The sequence below is a fragment of the Ammospiza caudacuta genome, chromosome 7, assembly GCF_027887145.1.
Source record: "Ammospiza caudacuta isolate bAmmCau1 chromosome 7, bAmmCau1.pri, whole genome shotgun sequence".
Lineage (NCBI taxonomy): Eukaryota > Metazoa > Chordata > Aves > Passeriformes > Passerellidae > Ammospiza > Ammospiza caudacuta.
The window spans coordinates 30807368-30829465 of NC_080599.1; the positions used below are offsets into that span (position 1 = coordinate 30807368).

The window sequence follows — 22098 nt, forward strand, 5'->3', positions numbered from 1 at the left end:
AGTGAATTCTCTATATCTAATCACTTTAGTGTTTCTCAAAAGTGTGTTGTTGTGTGACCTCTGCAATTTGGTCTTAGTCTAAAGGCAAGGAAGTTTCTGCGGAGAAGTTGTGCACCATCCAGTGAACTTCCACGGATTATACAAATGTAGTTTATTCATTTCCTATGAAAATTTTCTGTCCAGTGACATCAGTATCTTCTGGTTTTCAGCCATCTGATTGCTTAGAATGCATTTTTCCAAGTCCTTAGTGAAAACAGAGTAAGAAATTACAAAATTTATAAATTAACAATGACTTCTCTTTGCGGTCTAAAGAAGAATACTTGAAGTTGAACAAAACCAGGTGAGGATATTATTCCTCTTTCTGAATACATTTTTTGTCTTGTCTGTAGAGCACAAAAGCTCTGGTATTCTCAGGCAGTGACTTCATGGCAGAAGTCCCTCTGGCAGCAGGGATGCTCAGGCTGTGCCCAATGGGCACTGCCAGTGCCACTGCTGGGAGGGGAGAGGGGGGGCTCAGGTGCCTCTCTGCTGGTCACTGCACCAGCAGCAACCCGAGCAGCAGGGTCTGGAGGCAGAGCAAGGAGAGGAGGAGAGTGGAAAAAAGGCTCATCTGGATGTTCCAGCACAACTCCATTGCAGGACTCGCACTGTAAAGGGAAGCAGCAAGATACATCACATGGATGTGGCTTTTGCGTGTGGCACAAGGGTAAACTGGCATTTTTTTAAAGTTAACCAGCATTTTCTTCATATGAGATTTATTTAATGTGCAAATTAATTGTATAAAACATTTTGGGGGGAAATTACCTTCAGAAATACCTGTTTCAGTTCAGAATTGTCAAATTTAATGGGAATTCTAATTTTTTCGTATAAAATTCATCACATCTCCAATTTCTATCAGTAACTGTCTCACTATACAACAGAGCACTGTTTTAACTTTTGTTTTGTTATTTCAGTGTTTACATACAAAACATTCTTTTTTTTTTTCCCTGGAATATTAAGTGAAATAGGATGAAAGATTTTACCTCCTTCACTTGAATTTTTGAATTATTTTCCTATTAATTTACCTGTGATTGTATGGGGACCAAAAATGGGCAGTTTTCCAAGGCTGATACAAGTGAGCCTTTCAAAAAGGCTTTTTCTAATCATGTGCTGTGCAATCAGATATTTAAACTGTTTACTAGCATGAGAAATAGAAGACCATTCCATTGCATTAATTGCATTAATCTTGGTTTGTCAGAAATAGAACTGATTGAAAATAAAGATCTTTACTTACTTTCAGGGGAAAAAACCAAACAATTATTGTTTATGACGAAAGACGAGCTAGTTAAATTGTCTTAGGTAGGATGAAAACTGAGTTTTATGAAAGATGTCTCCCAAAAAGGTATTCAATGGGGTTTAAAATAATTGAATTTTTTAAGGCAGTGTGTTAGAGTAGGAATTTTTATGGTAGCGCTATAAGCACAAGGAAGTCAGCATAATGAGTTATGCGGTGCCACATCCTGAACATTATCACAAGGATTTCTAAGGAGAAAAATTAACATAAAGGATATACAATTCATGGCTTCTGGAGGGTCTCTCATTTCTGCATTGGGCCTCAAGGAAATTCAAAACAGAAATGAAAGTCAAAGCTGCAACTACTTTCATACTGCCGGTGCAGCGTTTCATGCATATTTCATGGCAGCTGCATGGGCGGGAGATCACCGCTTTTATTGGGATGCCAGAGCTAAGTCTGAGGATTTTACTATTCATGTCAAGCACTGTGTACTTTCTAGGAACACAGCCTGTGAGGTTTTTGTTTGTATTTAGCCATTGGTGTAAAAAGGAAAAACAACAAGGGGATATTTCCTGTGTTCACTAGATTGGCAACCTTGGTGTCTGCTGGATAGTTTTAAATTAAATTTCATTTAGTCTCATCCCATTCTCGGTTACTACATAGCAATACAACTTTCTGAGTTTTACAATATCCAAAAGGGAGAAGATTATTCATATATGACAGATTTCATTATCTGAGAGAGTGATAAAGACTTAGTAAATGTAAATAATTGCTGCAGTACTGATTAGCCTACCCACAGGTAATACTTGTGCTGAATCTTGTAATGGCACCATTCAATTTTTAACCAGAACATGCACCAGGTTTTCCATGCATCAGTATTGCAAATTTTAAGGTACTTGTTGAAGAGCATTATGAATTGCCCACAGAAAAATAAAACAAGAGTTACATTGAGCAAGGACCCTTGCATGTGCCAGAGGCAGGTATTATTCCACTGAGCTGTCCTCAGTGGAAAGGGTAGCTGATTACTGTCTACATGAGATGTATTCCATAAGAGAAGTAAATGACTGGAAATCAGGAAAAGCTAACACTTGAAGATTTCGATTTCTGGCTTTAACAGAGATTTTGATCTTTCATTTACACTATGACCATCCCAAGTTATTCTCAGAGTTCAGAAATGCTGAATTGCATTCTGATAGCCCTGCAACCTCCATTCATCCTTGTTCTGATCAAGACATGATCAGACAATGTTTCAGATTCACATTATTTTATAGGATACTCCTTGTTTTTAATGTACCTTACATAGAGTGAGTCATTAAAAATGAAAATTATTTTTTAAAAGAAATGGGTAAAATAGTCTGTCATCCAAAATGGTATTTTCCTCTCTCTGAGAAGGGAACATTCTGTGATATCTTTGTCTTCTGAAAAAAAAAAATCCTTTTTTTCACAAACTAACCTTTCTGTAGTGGATTTGCAGTTACTTGGTGTGTTGAAATAAGTTAACTAATGAGATGAAGCTCAGTTCTGATGTGCAATTTTACAAAATTGCAGCATAGCCACTTAGAGCAAAGTTTTCTATTTCCTTAATATACTTTTTGTTCATACTACTTTTAATTATGTTCTATATTTATCTGGCCTATTTGAACAGGATCCAGAGCTGGTACGGAACATCTGTCGCTGGGTTAGACAAGCTGTTCACATTCCTTTCTTTGCCAAACTGACCCCAAATGTCACTGATATTGTGAAAATTGCAATGGCTGCTCAGGAAGGTGAGTGACTCCAGTGCACAAGTTGTGCAGATTTACTGATCTGCGGCATGGGGTAAGAAAGGAACGTTGCTGGAATAACAGATAACAACAGAAACTAATAGGAAAATATATTGTTTGATATATTTAGAATAAGCACAGTGATGAAAGGTTTCCTAATTTTGTTCATGCATCTGGAATAGAGCAATATATGAAGAGAACCACATTAGACTGTTAACAATAAATTGTCTAGTATTTCTCTGCATGCTCTTACTTCTGTCATATTTATATGCTTACCATACCACTGTAAATCCCCCTGTTCCTATATTTAGTAGTGAAAATGGTGTGTGTGTTCTGAGAAAACAAAAATACACTACTTGAAGGTATATATATTTTTTTCCTTGGAGCTTAATGCACAATGTGGCAGCAAATAAGTTTGCCAGTAGGTGTATTAATCCATCATTTAGAACCGTGGTAATTGTCTTGCTGCACAGAAGCTTGGAGGAGGTGGCCACTGTTTTGGGGTACCTTCAGGTGTTGAACAACTGCTGTAGCAGGTTCTATCCCACACAGCTGAAGAGCAGAGATCTGACTGTCAGCCCCAGCATTTCCACATGCTGTCTTATAGCCCTTACAGCTCTTTCAGCTGATGCAGCCGGCCTTGAAGCTAGTGCTAAATTTGTTCTCTCAGGATTGGTCAGAAGGGCCTTTCTGTGCATCCCCTTGCAGTTTGTTGCTTTTGCTCTCCAGCTGTTTATTTGAATTTCTAGTTATTTCAGAGTTTCACGGGTTTTCTTCAGTATTTTATCCTCTCTTGTTCTTGTACACATGATTTAACAAAAAGCGACTGACCTTTTCTTTCACAGGTGGCGCAGATGGTGTTACAGCCACCAACACTGTGTCAGGACTGATGGGACTGAAAGCAGACAGCACACCTTGGCCAGCAGTTGGTCGAGGACTGAGGACCACATATGGTGGCATGTCAGGTAGGTGTTGCCCTTTTTGATGCATGGTACTTCCTTGGAGGCTTTCAAAACATCAGGAGGTCCTTGTAGTGGGCTAGAATATCATGTCTGCAGTCACACCGAGTCCTTAAAGCTCACTGCTGGTCAATGTTTCTAAGTCATGACAGATGGAACAGATTAAGTGTGAAGGCTCTTGGGTTGCCCTTTCCTTAATGGTAAAGCACTGCATCAGAATACTGTGATAGGGTCACTGGAGAGGGAAGGAAATCTCTTCCCTCGTGACCCTCGCTTTTCCTCAAATTTTTCATCCTGTCACAATTGTCAGGCCCCACGTTAGACAGAGGCTAATGAAAGGGCATCGCAGGGGGAAATATCAACAATCCAAATGCAGTGTATGTTTCATAGCCCAATCTCCAGCCTTCCTTGCTCCTTCCCACTAAGTGCACTTTTTTCAGAGAGGTTATTTCCTCCTCTTCCCACTGTGGTAAAAATGATAGACAGTATTAGGCAAATATATGCATATTTTTGTAGCCTATTCCTCAGGATATACAAGAATATCTTGTGTAGCCCATATTTTCAAATCCTGCTTCACAGTTTAATTTTCAAACCAGCTGCAAAACTTTTACAGTCCAGTTCAGTGCCGGTGCACACTAATGTATTAATCTATTGACCCTGTGAACTCTGTTGCTGTGACAACACAAACTTGGCCCTGAAGACAATACTGTGAGTTTCTTGGCTTTACTGGTATGGAGATTAGTCTCCTTGGTGATAAAAGTAGCAGTAAATATACATAAAAGAAGTAATAGCATCCTCCCAATTGAGTCAAACATTATTCCATTGGACCCGCCTCCTACCTCACCCCAAAAAGGTAATCAGAGGAGACCAGACAGGCAAAAATATCCTTTATTTCATGTGACTGGTGTTATCCTTAGAGAACCATAGGAAATGTAGCAAAAGATGACTTTTAAACAAACTTTAATTCAGATGAGTGTATTCAGTGGCGAATTGTGTTATTGCCTTAGATAACTACATAGAATTTGGAATTTTTTAGAGAAAGCTGAAAAGTAAGAAAGTGATAACAATCAGAAAAAATCATTATGCCTATCGCATAATGGTTTCACAGTGACAGTCCAATAAGATGTTATATTTTAATATTATGCAAAATGGGAGGAAGAGGGGAACAAGAAGAGAACAGCTAAAGCCCATTTCAATTTCTCTAGCCTGCCATGTTGACAGGAAAAGAATAAAGGAGGTCACAGTGGGTGCTGTGCATTAAAAATTAATAAAAGAACTATTGCAGTAGTATTTTATATAAGTAACACCATTCACATTTTCTCATTTAAGTTGCAATTTGTGAATATTCCTTCCTACCATAATTCTGCCTAATAAAATATATAAAATGGCTGCATTTTAGAGAAGCGTGTCTATGTCACAAATTTGAAACACGTATGCAATGTAAATTACATGCACCTGCATGTCCAGCTGTGAGGATGATCCAGCACTTCTGTGGTTTATAATACTAAATGGACCCAAAGAAAAGTTGCTTCTTTATTTTATTTATATATATGTGTGTGTGTGTATGTTTGTAAGTATAAATTTTTTTTCCTGAATTTTTTTGTGTATCAGAGGAGAGAAAAAATTACATTTTAGGATGCACCATTACCTATGATGCAAATCTGCTTATTTAAAAAAATATTTAGAATACTGAAAGTGTTGTCAGTTTATTGTGTTTTGGAAGAGTCATCGCTGGGTCCCAATGCCACAAGTCCTTGCGCAAAAGAAAGCCACGGAGTCAATAAAGTCAATAACTTGGCAGGATATTGCAATACTTCCTGCTCAGCAGTCAGGTGTAGCAGTATACAAATTTCCAAAAGCAGGGAAGCAATTTTAAATCAGGAGAGCTAGCATGCTTACAAGAAGACAGAAAGTGGGAGAGTGTGTCATCTTGTCAGAGCAAGGGGCAGGGCGGCCGTACTCCTGTTCCAGCTGTGCCACAGCGGAGACATGTGGCCTGCAGCCAGACACTTGACCTTTCTGTGCTCTGTTTCCCCTGTCTGTGGGATGGCAGGAACACCACTTACATGCCTACAGGCTTGGTGGGAAGTGCTCTGTGGTCTTGGCATCAAAGTCGCTTCACAGCGTAACATACTGGGTTTCTATTTTGATGTGCGTAAATTTGTTTTATTTTATTATCTGATAGAGTCAGTAAGTTTTTGTTGTTTTTCCAAATAATTCTTCTCAAGAGAGAATTAATTTTTGAAGTGAAAGACAGCACTATTATAGAAGCAGTAAGTCTGGTTCATTTTCAGCATGTTTTCCCAAAGCACAGCCGGTTCATTGTTGTTCTGTCGTGCACAAACCTAGGGCAGATACAGCACACAGCCAAGCTGGATCAGGCTTTCTGGATTTTTCCATGTGTATAGATTGTGGACTGGCGGTGATGCTCCCATGGCCCAGAGGAACAGTGAGTGAGGCAGGAGTTCTGGTCTCAGCGCAGGGTCCCCTGAGGTGTCCTGGTGAGGTCTGAAATGCACCTTGACTCAACAGTGGTGACCCTCAGCATTATGCAGCCCCTGTGTGTGTCTGCTGGCCCTGGCAGTTACCAGCTCTCAGGACAAGAAGTTGGTCTCTTCAAGGACCAATGTTCTCCAGGGATTTATAAAGTCACTGTGTTAGGGCAGTGCAGGTTGCCTTCTCCAGGTGAGTGCAAACTCCCTCCTCTGAGTTTGATGAAAGTTTCCAACAAAGAGCAAATAACAAAGATGGGTTAGTGCCGTGCCCCAGCAGCTGCCCAACATTTTGACTGACAGACATCCCTGTCCAGCTGCCCAACATTTTGACAGACAGACTGTCCTCCAGTGTTCAAAAATGTCCTCCTACATGCCCATATACTGAAAAAATATTTTCCATATAAAATTTCCCCTTGGCCTCTTCATCCTTTCTCTTCTTGTATGCCTCATGCAGAAGCAGCTGTATGCAGGAGGTTCAGTCTTCATTTTTCTAAGTATGCAGGATGTTCATTTTTCATTTTTGAAGTGGAATTTTTTTTTTGTAATTCCTCTTAAATTACAAAATCACATGTAGTTTCCTATGATTTATCTAACATAAAGAAAAATAATAAGAAAAAAATTTTATTAATATCATTGCCAAATCCTGAGATGTTTTGAGAACAGACTTTTGTCTCTTTTTTTTTTTTTAAACGTTTTTTAAACAATTGTTCAAAGAAGGAGAGACTTAATGGGATTACTTTGAAAGCCCCATTTAGTTTTGAGTTGTCAGAGTCAGTGTTTTCTTGTCAGCCAGTGCTCAGGCAGTGACCTTCCTGTTTTGATCTAATTTGATCAGCTGAAAATTGCTAAGCTGCAAGAGGCATCCCTGTTTCCTCCTTTGTACCCTCCTGTTTCTTGGCTGGCTTTGACAGGGAGGGATCCCAGTATCCCAGGTTTGACTACCAGGCTGTAGGACCAGTCTCTCTCTTCTCCACTTCCCTGCAAATACTGAATTATTAATACAAAGTGAAACAGCTCTCACAGGATACACACTCATACTAGCACAGCCTGCTGACCTGAACATGAGGAGAGCCAGGTTTAAATCCCGGGTGTGAGCCCAGGTCATAGCTGAGCCCCCTGGATTTCAGTTTTACCGTAAAAATATTGAGCTTTATAAAATATCTTAGGTTTTTCTTCTACTTTTACCTCTATACTTGTGACTATATATACATATATATAATTTTTTTTTTTTTCAGGAAAAATTTCACTTTAATTTTGATATATTGTTATTTTCTAAAGAAAATTAATTTCCAATCTGCACTGTAGAGCATCAGATGAGTCTAAAGGCTATGGTAGCCCTGCAGATTTTTGTGGCCCTGTTATCTGAGAGGACATTGTGTTTAGAGGATCCCCCAGTCTTCATACATTTTTTAAAAATACATTTAGAGGAACTGCCCATTACTCTAAAAGCATAGTTATCCTAATGAAGTCTGTACAAAATATGGTTAAGGAAATAAGCCCTTATGATGAAAGAAAAAAATATTGAAATTAAGATAGAATTTTTCAAACTGTGTAACTGTTATATGTGTTTGCAGCATTAGAGACAGTTTGATTTCCATGCAGAAGCTTTTAAAATGGATCTAGAAGTATTTCAGGTTTGAGAATGTAGAATATGTGAGATTTGGTCATGAGTTCTTCCTATACATGGGAAGAGTATTTGCAAGGTATTTGTCTATTAAAAGAGGGAAACAATGGGGGTTTCTATCCTTACAAAGAATGATGACCTCTGGCTCTGAAAGACATGCTTTAGTTTGTGTAAGTGTAAATTATTTTGAAAATGCTTATTCTGGTATTTTATAGATATCAGAAAAAGTTGCCAGGTTTCTGAGAAATGTTAATATACTGTCGGCAGCTGCACACTTCCCTTTGAAATGTATTTTAAATTTTTTTTTTAAAGATTTTTTCCATGAGCTTTCATACTGTGCTTCCATATTCCAGATGTGTTTTATAAAACACATCACATTGCAGCACAATGGGATATCTATTGCAGGCAAAATAGAGCAGAGCTTCTGTTTAAATTTCCATGGTTTTTTGTTCTTTGTCGTCTGTTTGTTTCTTTGTTTTTGTCTGGAAGCCAAATCCTTAGGGGATAAATTTATAAAACCATACACTGGACTTAGCAAAAACTTTGGTTAAAAGCAAATCTCTCTACGGTGCACTCACTATGTATTCTTTTAATGCTTTGTTTCAGAAATATTGCAGTATTTTACAGTAGCAGTTCAAATACCTCATGTCTGTGTGCTGTTATTGCTTTGTCCATTTATTATATACTGTAGTACTTTGGCATTATTTGCACAAATTTATTATACAGCATGTGCAAGTACATGTGCTTGTTTTCCAGAAAAAGAGAGATTCAGGAAGCTGTGTGTTACAACTTCATAGCTGCCCACAAGGGATGTGAGAAGGAGGATATCTAGGTGGTGGATTCAGTCATTAAACACAGGACTGTGTAATTATGGAAAACAGCAGAGACAGTTAATTTTAGTTACTTTCTGAAGTTCGTGGAGCTGTCTGTTTTTTCAGAAAAACACTGTCCAAGAGCAATTGTGACATTTAAGGGAACGCTTTTCGGGAGTTATTAAATTAAAATGTATATTGATTTTATTAATAGAGACATATATTCTAATCTGAAATGTATGAATTATATTGAAAGAGAAAAAGTTGAAGTTACAATAACAAAGGCTGCGTTTTAATTTTAATTCCGTGACACATGATTAAAAGAAAAGTGAAAAAAACAGCTTAGAGCATTCACTTTACTCATCACAGTTCTCTCAGTGACAGTGCAATGTGGATTTTGGTCAATAGAAATGAATGAAAAGCTGCCCATCACTGGAAACAAAACAAACTGTATGTTTGCATAGGCACTCCTGTTTAGTATAAATATTTACCAGGAGTTAAAGACAATTTACATTAACATATATTTATAAAACAGTGTGGAAAGCGGTGAAAAACAAAATATATGCCATAGTACAATTTTAATTTTATTTTATTATTCCTGTTCAATGTAGCTCAGCCATTAAAAGCCCTTATTTGCATATATTATGTCAGGATTCACAAAGAGTCCTCTGTTTTCTGTCATGTCCTTGCAGCAGTCTGATTTCTCTTAGTGTACTGCCATCACTGGTCTGTGCAGGAGAGATCAGAGCCCTAATAATAGATTTTTGACAGGGAGCTCGCCTGCTACCTGCCCTACACAAATCCTCACTGTTCATGTTTGCTTCATGGCAACAAAGCAGACAGAAGGAAAATGCCAAGTGCTGAATTTGAGGTACAGCCCTGCCATAGCTTGACATTTCAGCAGAATAGCAGTTTATGAGATGCATAATTTTTCATCTGGGACTTAGCTGCCATTTTCATAGAGGCTTGCAGCTCATCGACTGACTGGAAGTAGGGCAAAGGTTTACAGCATAGATCAAGGTCCACATCCTTCCTATAGCTATTTAAAAATAAGTATTCTCTAAATAAGGTTAAAGAACTAAGTATATTTTTTCAATTTTTAGTATTTTCTAGCCAATTTCATTCCCACAAAGAAAAAACTTTATACTTTTAGTGCACTGATTAAAAATTATCATAATTGATTTCATTCACCAAAAGATTAAATGAGTCCTGGAGAAAGAATGAAGGAGTCTTTACACAGAGCATTTGAACAAAGCTGTGTTTTCTCCTCCTCTTACTTTGAAAAAAAAGCTCATTCTGATCTTGAAAAGAATGAAGAGTCTTTACTCCTTGAGTGTAATTGGTTTGTGGTTTATTATTGTTAGAGATTGGATTTAAATTTTCACATTCGTGCACATGTACTTGGGAAACAAATGCAGTGTAGGTACATGTAAACGAGTGTTTCATTTAGAATTACACATTTCTGTGAGCTTCAGTAACAGTTCATCATGTCAGAGCCTCATATAGAACAATGGTACAGTACATTGGATTAATTAAAGAAGCCTTGCAGAGAACTGAATTCTCAGTATGTCAAGATTTCAATTTTATGTTAAATATTTTCTAAAGGCCAGACCCTTAAATCTCAGGGGCTGTACCAAGCAGTGAGCTGTGAATTTAACCATAGGCTAACTGCTAATGATAAGGAAAAGAGTCCAAGATGAGGCAGCTGTAATACAGTCATTGGATTAGGCTATCAATCACTCGGTTCCCCAAGGAACAGGCAAAGACGACAAAACAGTGAAAAGGGAAATTAGGAAGGGAGGGCATGACTAGAATGAGATTCTTCACCAAATGTATCTGTTAGTTGGCTGAATCCCCCAAGCATCAGACAGGAATGTCCAGCATTGCTCTCAGACTAAAAGCCAAGTATTTGTTCCAAAGTCCTAGAAAACCATCAAATCATCATTATCTGTTGCTGTTCTGTGCAGGCTGCTAGAAATGCAATTGGCTGCATTCTCCTGGTTTAATAGCCTGTAATTAGGTTAATCTCTAAACTGCTGCTGTTGAACACTCTGGATTTACTGTTTCTATCTGAGCTCATATGGAATATGTACAATTGAAATAATTAATTTCACAGTTGATTGGGGTTTTTTATAAACAGATAAGTGTTAAGCTATGGAGTCTAACTCATGGCAACCAAAGGCACATGTCAGAAAACAATTAATATAAAATCATAAATTCTTCTCAGACGTTATATAAAAAAATAAGAGAAAATCACTATAGTATAGTTTGTGGAAAAAGAACATGAAGGTTTATTCTGGGTGCAGGAAGATAAAATGGGAAATCTGTTCATATAGTGGTATAGATTAACATGATTAAGTACTGAGTGTTCTCATAGTTAGCCTCTTGAAGACACAGTCTGATTAACAAAGAATGGAAATTAAAAGAGAAGGTAAAAGAGATGTTTCAAAGCAGGTTTTAAAAGTGTTTCAAAGCAGGTTGGTGGAGCAGGGGCTTGTATTTGCAGTAATGGGTATAGAGGAACGTACCACAGGTAAACTATGACCTGATAAAGAGGTGTAAGTCAGTCAGGAGCCGAAAATCTTTCCTTCTGGTAATATCAGCAAGATCAAACCCACTGGTGGTGACTTTGTTAGCATGAGTTGATTCTTTCCGTGTCTGCCAGGTCTGGGAAAAGGTGTCTTACGATCACCTGTTCTAATTTTAAGCAAAGACACACCCCCAAAAAATCTCTTTTGTGTCATGTCTTTTGAAGATTATTGTGTTTAAAATTGAAATATTTATGTTGTAAAAACATTGCTATAATTAATTTCAGAAGTCATTTAATTACTTTCAGTATCCTATTAATTATTTATTTGAAAAGTACTTGGCATTTAAGTACTTTTTAGTTTATTCTAACACAGGAATGAAAATACTATCAAAATTTTCAAATGGACATTAATTAAAATAATAAAAATCAAGAAAAGCTCTGGTGAAGTCTACTGCTAGGTTTGTTTGCCATTAAGTCTCAGCAGGTCTCAGTCTTGCTCACCTCTCTCCACAGACAGTCACAATGAAGTCAAAACTTATTTTTACCTCGAAATAATGAGGTCTAGAGACTGTGATGGCGTGCAGTATAATTCTCCAGCCTTTCCTACAGCTGAAAGGCTACTGCTGACTGCAAAAGTGTGTCTAAGCTGGGAGAACTGTGTGCCCTGTGCTGTCCCAATGGCTGGCTGGCAGGGTTGCTCTGGCTGCTGACCTTCCTCTGGTGATCACTAAATTAGGGATGAGGCAAGCTTTCCTCTCTCAGTGTGCAGGTGATGCACATGTACATTCTGTCATTCCAGAAGAAGTGACAGGTGTGTGGTCATGGACTGGAGCACAAAGAAGATGGCTCCAAGTTCAAGCAGGTTTGTAGGTGTACAAAGCTTTGTTGCAGTGTGTATATGATGGATTAAAACCTGTATACTTGTTATGAGAGTTTAGGGAGCTTCAGTGTAGGAGGCAGAGGAAAGACCTGGCAAAGTAAATAGGCACCCAATTCATGTGATTACATGTCGATGCTCCAAGGTCTGTGTTGCTGATGGTGCAGGGCCCATAATCATCTTTCCTGCTGACTTGTTATTCCAGATCTGAATCAACAGCAGGGCTTGTGGTACAGGTGGTGCTTAAGAGTGATCAATGAGACAAATGCCTTCTGTGGAAATTATAAACTGTACCTGTCAGTCAGAGTAGAACCTCTAATTATAATCTCCCCCCCTCAAAAAAAAACCCCAAAACCAAATCAAGAATTGGTAGAATTTGTAAACAATTCTGAGTAACAATTTTATCAGCAGTGGTTAAAACCCCTGAGTTTGACCTGGTGTGTCACAAGCACGTTGATTTTTTTCAGTATTACTTTGCATATTGATTTGCTCTAGTCACCAAGTGGCATATGTTGTCTGTAGAGCCCATCTTTATTCTGTGGAGGCATATTCTCTTGTGGAGAATAAACACATTTTTGCATTTATGAAAAAAAACCAGCATCACACTTACAGATCAAAATCAAAATAGGAGCTAAAAAATAATTAGAAAAATGACTTCTTATTTAACATTTACTAGCCTGGAGCTTCTTCCTGTTCTCCCTTCTCTCTGTGGGACAGCTGTGCTTGCAGAATAGGCTGACTGACTACTGTCTTTTCCTATCTCTGTGGGGATCCTACCACTGCTGCCAAAGCACCCCAACCTCTCTATTGTGTGCGAGCTCCTCCCTCTGGATCAGCAGCCTCAACAGCTTGTGCATCTCTGTGAGGATGTTGAGGCTCTCACCTTTCCCACCACTTACAAAGTGCTTGATTGATGTGCTTTAGAAATGGGTCACAGTGTCTTGAAGAGAAGGTTTCACAGTTACATGAAGGTGTGCTTGCTGGGAGCAATCCTGTTTCAGGATATTTTGACAATCAGATACAGGGGTTTAGAAAAAAAAATGAAGAAATTATCCTTGGAACGAGTTTAAATGCAAGGCATTGTTTACACCAATCAGCTTCAGAAGGATATGCTTACCTCATTAGTGCTGATGTCCTGCTTCTATGTAGCTTTGAAAAGTGCTACCACTGGTTAGCTATGATTTATTATGAACTCACCATCTTTATTCACCTAAATCCTGCTTGAATAAGGAATAAATCCTAATGCCAACTTCACACGTAAAATACAGAAGACAAAATAGAGCAGATTTGTTTTACTGGGTAGATTCTGGATTTGTATTTCACTGGGCATCACTTCATTCCTAGCAAATGATTACCAGAAGCATTTATAAATCTATTTCACAACCATCAGAACATTTTTTTAAACCTTTCAAAAGAATGCATCTAATATACAGTAGTCAGCTAGGGAATCTGCATTTTAATGTGCCTTTTCATGCAAGCACCTCATTGTATACAATGAGCTGTATAAATGTCCTGCTCACACACAGGATATACAAACATATCCTACAAAATCTTTTAGGGAACCTGCTGTTGGAATTCAGTTTTCCAATTTATGATCAATTTGCAGTTTCTGCATTGCTGGGTAATTGAAATTGTCTTTTCTATTAACATGCACCATGTAACCATCTTCCCTAAATTCCATTTAAATCCCAGAAGACACTGATAGTCAGGGATTGAGCCACTGTTGTTTGGGTTAAAAGTGAGAGCCGAGGGAGAGCTGTTGAGGAGCGTGTCCCACTGTTCCAGAATGAGAAATCCATTGCAGATACAAAGAGAGGGTGTTTTTAATGGCATGAGGTGTGTCCATAGAATGTGTGGTACCACACCTGACTCAGCACTGAGGCAAGGCTGATGCTGTGAAGAACTTTGTTACAGGCAGCTCAAAATGAGGAGAAAGCTGTGTGGTTTTGCAAGCAGGCATGTCAGTGAAGACATAGCCAGCTGTGTTGCAGCAGTGTCTGTCCATTCACAAATGTTTCATGACCTCATTGAGTGACTTGTTGGTTTCCAAAAGAATGTGTGGTTACTCCAGTCCAGATTTTGCCTGGGTCAAGCTTATCTAAATCCTGTCAGCTATTGCTCTACTTATGCTCTTATGGCCATGTCAGTTGGTCACCTATTTGAGTATCCCAGAATTGGCAGTGTTTTCACCAATTTTTGGATACATGCCCACTCAAGAGCTGCTTAGCTTTCAATAGTGAGTAATCAGAGAAATCTTCTCATTCTAGACACTGATAAATTTTGTGTGCTTGCAGAGAAGGTACTGCCAAACAATTCTCATAAGAATCTGTTCCTTTTTCTTATATATAAAAGGAGAAATTTCTTCAGAACTTACTCAAGGTGGGATCTGAAGAATTCAGACTTCCAAGGAAGATCTCCTGGCACCTTACTTTGTCAAGAAATATTAGAAAAATCTACTATGTGGTACATTCTGATTTATTGGTATAACGGAGAGGTGGTTTGCATCTTTTGTTATAAAATAATTTTAGATGATTCGTTCTTGGCAGGTATCCAGAAAGGAGGTAAACCCTGCCAGACATAGGGAAGTCTTGCTCCATCTTGTTGTGGGGAGTTTTAGTGCAGAGCTCCCTTTTGAGTGGGGCTGGCACAAAGATTTCTTTCTGGTGTGTTTATTTTTCTTTTCTTTCAGGCTTAATATTTTGCAGCTCTGAGGACATCCCCAGCTTACTGTTAGAGTCAGATAGTATGAAAATGTTCTAAAAAAAAAATATCACTCTTAGTCTCTTTTGCAAACTTGGGCTTTTCCAGGGCTGTCTCCTCTGTCCTTTGCTTTTTCTTTCTGTTTCTCACCAGTGAGGCTGGCACAGAAGGCAGGCAGCAGTGGTGCTCTCTTCTGCCTGTGCCACCTGCGTTGCCCTCCTGAGCTGTGCCACTGCCACGTGTGTCTGTGTCCCTGCGTCCTCTGGGGCTGTCCCAGAATGGCCAGGCTCAGGGAACACAGCAGATGGAAGCAGAGGTGCTAACCAGGTACAGCTGAGGGTTATCCCCCAAGCATCAGGCACTTCACTAGGAGACTCCCAGGCTTCCCCCTCATCCCTGTAAGGATTCTCAGAGGTGGCTTCCTTTCTCGCTCCATTGATGCATCAGAAATTTGAGGTTAGTGTATTCCTTACATATTAGTGTATGTACTGCTGTCAAATGCCTAAGGCAGTGTGCACCTACATTTTGTAGTGAAATTCCAGTGGTTAGGCAAATAAATGATGTGGGGTTTACTGGTGCAGCTTAGATTTCCCTTTTTGAAAATGCAGGTGTATGCTATTTTATCCCAGTCCATTTTCTAATCTGATGTTACAGGAGAAAGTGATATTTTTAAGCTTGGCATTAAAATATCTTCCAATCACTTAATGTAAGCATCTGGTGTTTTTATGTATTTTTAAAGCCCTAATACCAGCATTGCAATCCCTTAATGCTGTTTCTCACTTTCTTGTTACAGTAGGTATATGGCACGCATCTTCTGGTTTAAAAAGCTCAAAACAAATTTCAGCAATTTAATCTCAGTGTTAGAAAAAGGATCACAGCAGCTGCTATAGTATTTTGTATTTATGCTAGTTTTTGTAAAGATTCATGACATACTCTCTGGGAGCTAAATATTGACAAGCATGCTCTGGCAAGCAAGATCAAGCTTGGTCAGTTAGCACAGCTCAAGTCTCTGCATTGACACTGTGACCCAAGTCTGGAAACTATTATCCTACACCATTTATTTTGGCTTTATAGGTGATACTGTCCACTCGAATTAGGGATTTCTGCTGTATTTTTAATACTGTAACGGTGGATTCATATTTGATTTAGGACCACAGTACTTGCAAGGTTGGTTATACATCTGTGTTTGATGACATCTTCAGTAGTGTATTGTGTATAGAATCACAAATGACAGCATAAAACCTACATGATTTCAAACCTACAAGCCAGAAGTAAACATTGAGCATAAAATAATTTTAAAATCACATTTATCTTTTAAACTGTAAAACAAACCATGTCCTGAAACTGTGGGTCTATGAAAGCTATTGATCAAAAGTGAAGTTTGGATGTGTATTCATTATGGGAGGTAATTTAGGAGATTAATTTTTTGGGTGTTCTGTAGGTAAAAAGAAAAATCCACTTTTTTACTAATTGTAAGAGCACCATGTTTGGAATGCTTTTAGTTTACTTTTTGAATTTCTGAGTAAAGAACTTAAGCCAATTTGGGCTTCTAGTAAACTTGGCATATACATTAAATTGATTACCAGATGCATTGTGCAACATATGGCATTGTACAGCCTTTGTGTGCTTCATAGTATTTTCTTAAATTACCGTCATTTGTTTTGATTCCAAAAATGCACTTGTCTCAGCTTTCTAGTGCTTTGAACTTAAATGCAGGCTTTCCAGTGCTGAACAGATGTGTTAGAGTTTCACATGGAGCATTTATGCTTTTGTGAGTCTTCCTCTTTGAGCTTTCCATACACAGGATTGTGTCAGCAATAGCTCAAATATCCTCATTTTGGTATATACATTGCTTGCCCAAAAATAACCTTCAGAATTCTAAGAATTGTACATAATCAAGAAAAACACAGAAGCAACACAGTTTTCCCAAAGATACTGGCCCCAAAGTGAATCATATATGTTTTCTTTTAGGTTAGAGAAAGATAGGAAGGATGGAGAAAATAATTCCTTTATGGGTGACAGCAACAGTCAAGCACAGTCCTGTGTGCTTCTGTGAGCCCCTGTATTTCCATGCTTGAGGCAGTGGTGTGACTGGGCATAACACCTCATCCATGAAAACCCACAGAAAAAGGTGCTTGGCACATTAGGATGTAATTTACTTCTGAGATGAGACTGCTTGAGTTGATTTACAAAGCATACTTCTAAAAAGTTATCCTTTAAATTACAAACAGTTTTAGAGAAAAGGGTGAGAGGACATTCTGGGACAAGGGATTTGTGACCAGAAGGACCAACTGCTCAGGAGGAATTGCTTTCTTTACACACATTTCCAGGCCTGCCTGTGTAGACTTTTTATTCTGGGAGATAAAAATATTATACTCTTGTATAGCATTTGGACATCCTCTCCTAGAAGGCACTGTGTAAGTGCCAGATACTGCTGCTGTGTGTTTAACAGTAGCAGTGTGTATTCTGATCAGTATTTTAAAATCAACAAACACTTTGTGGGCCCCTGGCTTTCTGTTAATTGGCCTTTACTTTGATCACTGAAGACCAACAAATGCAGTTTAGGAGTTGTGTTGCTACCATTTTTCTTCAGTGGAAGCTGAGGGGATGAGTAAGTACATCAATTAAGTCCCTTACCCTCTGAGCTACCCTCATTGGATAATTAAAGTGATCTGACAGAGCAATACACTAAATTCCCTTGCACCCCCTTCTGTTGCTCTGAATACATCAAACAAATGAATATTTAGGCCTATTAATGCTGTTATTTTTTATTAATGCAGAAAGCAGAGTTATGATATGGGTGTATAATTTCTTCTTGAAATCAGCACTGAGTTGTGTGGCTGGTCACAAGCAGGACTGATATAACCATGTTTTAATTAGCAACTCTCAGTAATATATCCAGAGCTAGTAAAGGCCTCTCCAAATAGGGTTTGGGCTTCCTTTATTCCACAAATAGTTTACACAGCATGGACAAGCAATTATTTTGCTTTTCGTTATGCCACTGACTTCAGCTTTCAGTACGTTCTCAGCTAAAGAAATGGCATGAAATTCCCTATAATCGTGAAGGTTATAAAAAAGAAGAAGAAAAGAAAATTCTAAATTGTCATCCATGCACATCTAAGGCTTCAGCTAAATCCAAGGTATCACCTCTCTGTTGGAGGGGAGTCTTTTTCATTCATGGAAAACTAAGTGTTGTCCTCTAAATTCATTAAAAAAAAATCACAGAATGTGCTGAATTGGAAGGGACCCTCAAGGATCATCAAGTCCAGCTCACAGCCCTGCACAGCACCATCCCCCAGGGTCACACCATGTGCCCAAGGGTATTTTTCAAATGCTTCTTGAGCTCTGTCAGGATGGTGCTGTGACCACTGCCCTGGGGAGCCTGTCCCAGTGCCCATCCACCCTCTGGGGAAAGAGTATTTTTTAAATATCTACCCTAAAAAAAAAAAAAAAACAAACAAAGTGTAAGGAACTGAATATTTAGAAACTTATGTACCTGGTTATGAAAGCATAATTATAAGAAAATGTTCTGGTGAAATGAGCACTACATATCTGTCATACAGTGTTTTAATGTCTACAGTAGTTATTAGCTGAATATTTCCATTCTGTGAGCAACTGCCATTCTTGAAACTGATTGATGTTTATGAATAAAGCACTTTTATTATGTGTTGCCAGCCTCTGAGGACTAATCTTATAACCTGCGGTGCCTACAAAGGAGTGATGATACCTGCTCTTTCTGGAACTAATCACATCTGAAGAAAGTGAAAGGCTGAAAGCACTGTGGGTTTTTTCTGGAGAGCTTTAATTGCATTGTAGACTATTCTACTACAAAATGGTTGTAGTGATTTACCTGACAAAAGTGACATGGGGAGGAAAATAATTTTACAGGAAGAGACATGTTTGAATAGAGGCAACTAACACTGTCAAGTGGCTTGGCTCAAGGCAGTGAATTTGTTTGTGAGCTGATGAAACTGTGATCTCAGTTTTTCGTTGTCTGGCTGCAGAACAGTCTTCTGATAGGGCATGCTGGTTGCAAAGTCTTTGCTGAACTTTTATTAGTTTGCTTTGTGGGTTTGTGCTCTGTCCATTCAGACCAACAGATCTGCAATTTCAGAGAAGAAAATGTACAAAAAAAAGAGAATGCCCCTCCAAGTGTTTATCTTCTTAAAACCACACTGTCTTGCTAGGGCCTAGGAAATCTTTAATCATGCTTTTAAAGTTTTTCAAAGGAGGAAAGCTGTAAGAAAATATTACAGGCAAGTTAGTGGTAAATATTGCTCAGAGGGAACTCAAGGTTTGTGGAAGTTTTGTGCATTATTTAAATTTTTTCATTCTTATCCTGCCTCTGTCCCTTAGATCTATAAAGGCATAGTGCCCTCTGGCTCCAGGGGGAGCTGCCAGAAAATGGGAGCTTCTTGTGCCTTCCTCCCAAAATAAAGCAGAGAAAGAAACTGGTGCTAGCCAACACTGGCCTATAATGTAAGGTGTGAGCTGAGCTTGTAGGAGCAAGTTCAGCTGCTGACGCTAACCTAACTGCTCAAAGCCCCCATTACTGTATTTGTGCTTTGGAAACCACCTAAAGATGGAAGATTGCTGGTCCAAAGACCCATCAGGTTCTGTATTAAAATTAAGGTAGATCTTGAGCTGAAGAACCCTCCCAATAAACTTTTTTCTGCAGGTAAAGTGAGAACCCAGATGTTCTCTAACTCATAATTTGATCACCAGAATATAGCTGGTCCTACAACAATCACATCCCATCCAGCCCTCAGGATGAACAGCTCTAGGTTTTGCTCTTGATCTCGTAAATCTTTGTCTGCCCAGAAGCTTTTGTGTCAGAGTCAGAAACAGCAAAGTGAAATTCTCAAAGGCCCCCATGCTTTGCTTCTTTTCTCAAACCTACCCTGGTAGCTGTAGCCTGCTTCCCAAATATCTCAGAAGACTCTGGTATGGCACTTCTTTCCAAATGATGACACAGCCCACCAGCTTACAGGCACATGCAGATCCCCACGAACAGTCAAGGTAGGTAGTTTCCATTTATTGCTGGGAGGAAAAAAAGTGTCAAGTAACTTCCTACTCATCCTATGGCAAGCAGAGTAGGGCTGTGTGCCTCAGCTACCTTAGGTATAGCTATCAGTTCTCCTACTCTTGGTTGTGTGAGTCTTGAAAAATGGGAAGTGTTGAAATAAATGGCTATGATACACATAGTGTTGAAATAAACATTTATTTTAACACATTGTATGTGATGAGCCATTTATTTTAACACTTTTCACTTGAAGTGTTGAAATAACAGGTTTTATCAGGGGACGTGTCATCCACTGTTTTATGTATATGTGAATATGGAAATACATCTACTGAGTGTGCATGTATATATATACTCACACAGATTATATGGATATGTAATAATACTGTGGTAGATATCTATGTAGACACTAATGCACAGGCAAATACAGTGTTTTCTACTCAAATTGAGTCTTTTGTCTCACAAAAATTTGTGTTCGTGATGTATTTTTAATATAGCTATGTATCTATAAATAGATCTAAATACATTGGTACATAAAATTGTTTATTATGCATAACAGCAACTGGATGATACAGATAAAATAGAGGGATAGACAATAAAATAGATAAACCTCAAAATAGGACAATTATTAACTTGAGTTATGTAAAGCAAGAAAGAAATACTTTATCTGAGCTTTCTAGTTGTCCAGGCCTGGTTTCTTTAGTTTGCCATAGTTTCTGAAGTTCTGCATCCCTTTCTGTGATGGACTTCTTAGGCAAGTGGTTATTAAACAGCGCAAGGTGTGAGTCAGGTTTTGTAAATGGCCTGAAAAGTTGTTGTACTGCATTTTTCAGTAATTTTGGCTTTTTAAATGCAATGTAGGAACCTCAATTCCCTGCTCAGCAGGCAGTCATGTCTCTTCCAGTGTGTCCTTACTTGTACTAAATTGCCTTTTTGCGGTTAGAATTATGTATGTGCTAAAGCACTGGCACAGCCATGTGGGGACACACGCCCCTCCTGGTTCCAGGGTCGTGTTGACCGGGGTGGTTGTTATGGAGGTTAAAACCGGCTCAAACAAAGGTAGCGCTGCCCAGGCTGACAGAGGCAGGGCTGCCTTTGAACAGATCTGTAAACAGCCAGAACCATTTCTGCCACACTTCACGTTAAATGTCAGTCTCTGCGTTGGAATAAAAGGGCAGCAAGTGAGTAGTGAACTACTCACACTTTTGAGGGGAAGGATTCAGCAGGAACTCATTTGTCCCTTTGAGATGGCTGCAGTGATCTTGTCTGGTAACTGGGCAATATTTTCTAAATCTTTATTGGCTTTTATGCTGGTCTATTCACCTGTCCTTGTATTGTGTCAGGAGCTTACCCTGGCTATTAGCACTATTTTATTACCTCTTCATTGCTGTTGTATCATTGTTTTTTTATTGATTAGCCCTGGCTCTCTCTGGGTAGCAGGCAGGGTTTGTCCTGGCCAGAGGTGCCAGACCTCCCTCCTGCAGCAGCACCAGCCCCACCACACTGGGGCAGCTGACTCGGGCTGGGCAGCCAGAGCAAGGCAGTCAAGGCAAAGAAAGAGCTTCCTGAGCCACCCAAAGAACATGGAAAGCATTCTGTCAGACAGTTTCCAGCTCCAACTCAAACCAAAGCAAAAACCATGAGTGAAATTAAATAATGAACGTGTGATGAATTGCAACAGAAAATGCTTTGCTAGGTTTCATGCTGACGACCAGAAGTATCGACTTTTTGTGAATCTGTAGTTTTCAGTGAGAGAATGGCTCTGTTAGGAAATGTTTAACCACTTCTTGCAGCATTCACAAAACAATTTGTATCTGTCCTCTTGGTTTTTCCTATTGAAGTTTGATATGAGTGAAAATTCCCCCAGGTCTCCTTGGATAAATAATATTTACAGATAAGAAAAATTTAATTTTTCCCTCTCTCTTTCTCTGATTCTAGCCTTCTTTAATTGAGAGAATTCTCTGATGAGTACTAAACATTTATTGAATGAGAACTCTGGTGATTTTCTGAATTTTTAGCTGAAAGAGCATAAATAATCATTAGTA

The 22098-nt window shown here is 38.8% G+C and overlaps 1 protein-coding gene across 2 annotated transcripts in view; it reads left to right on the top strand.

Annotated features, from left to right (window-relative positions):
• Positions 1–22098, top strand: part of DPYD (dihydropyrimidine dehydrogenase) — a 327901-nt gene that overhangs the window by 239176 nt on the left and 66627 nt on the right. For both annotated transcript variants that reach the window (XM_058808550.1, XM_058808551.1), the window contains 2 exons: positions 2919–3039; positions 3882–4001. In XM_058808550.1, coding sequence (XP_058664533.1) covers positions 2919–3039; positions 3882–4001 — 241 coding nt within the window. The remainder of the gene's footprint in view (positions 1–2918; positions 3040–3881; positions 4002–22098) is intronic.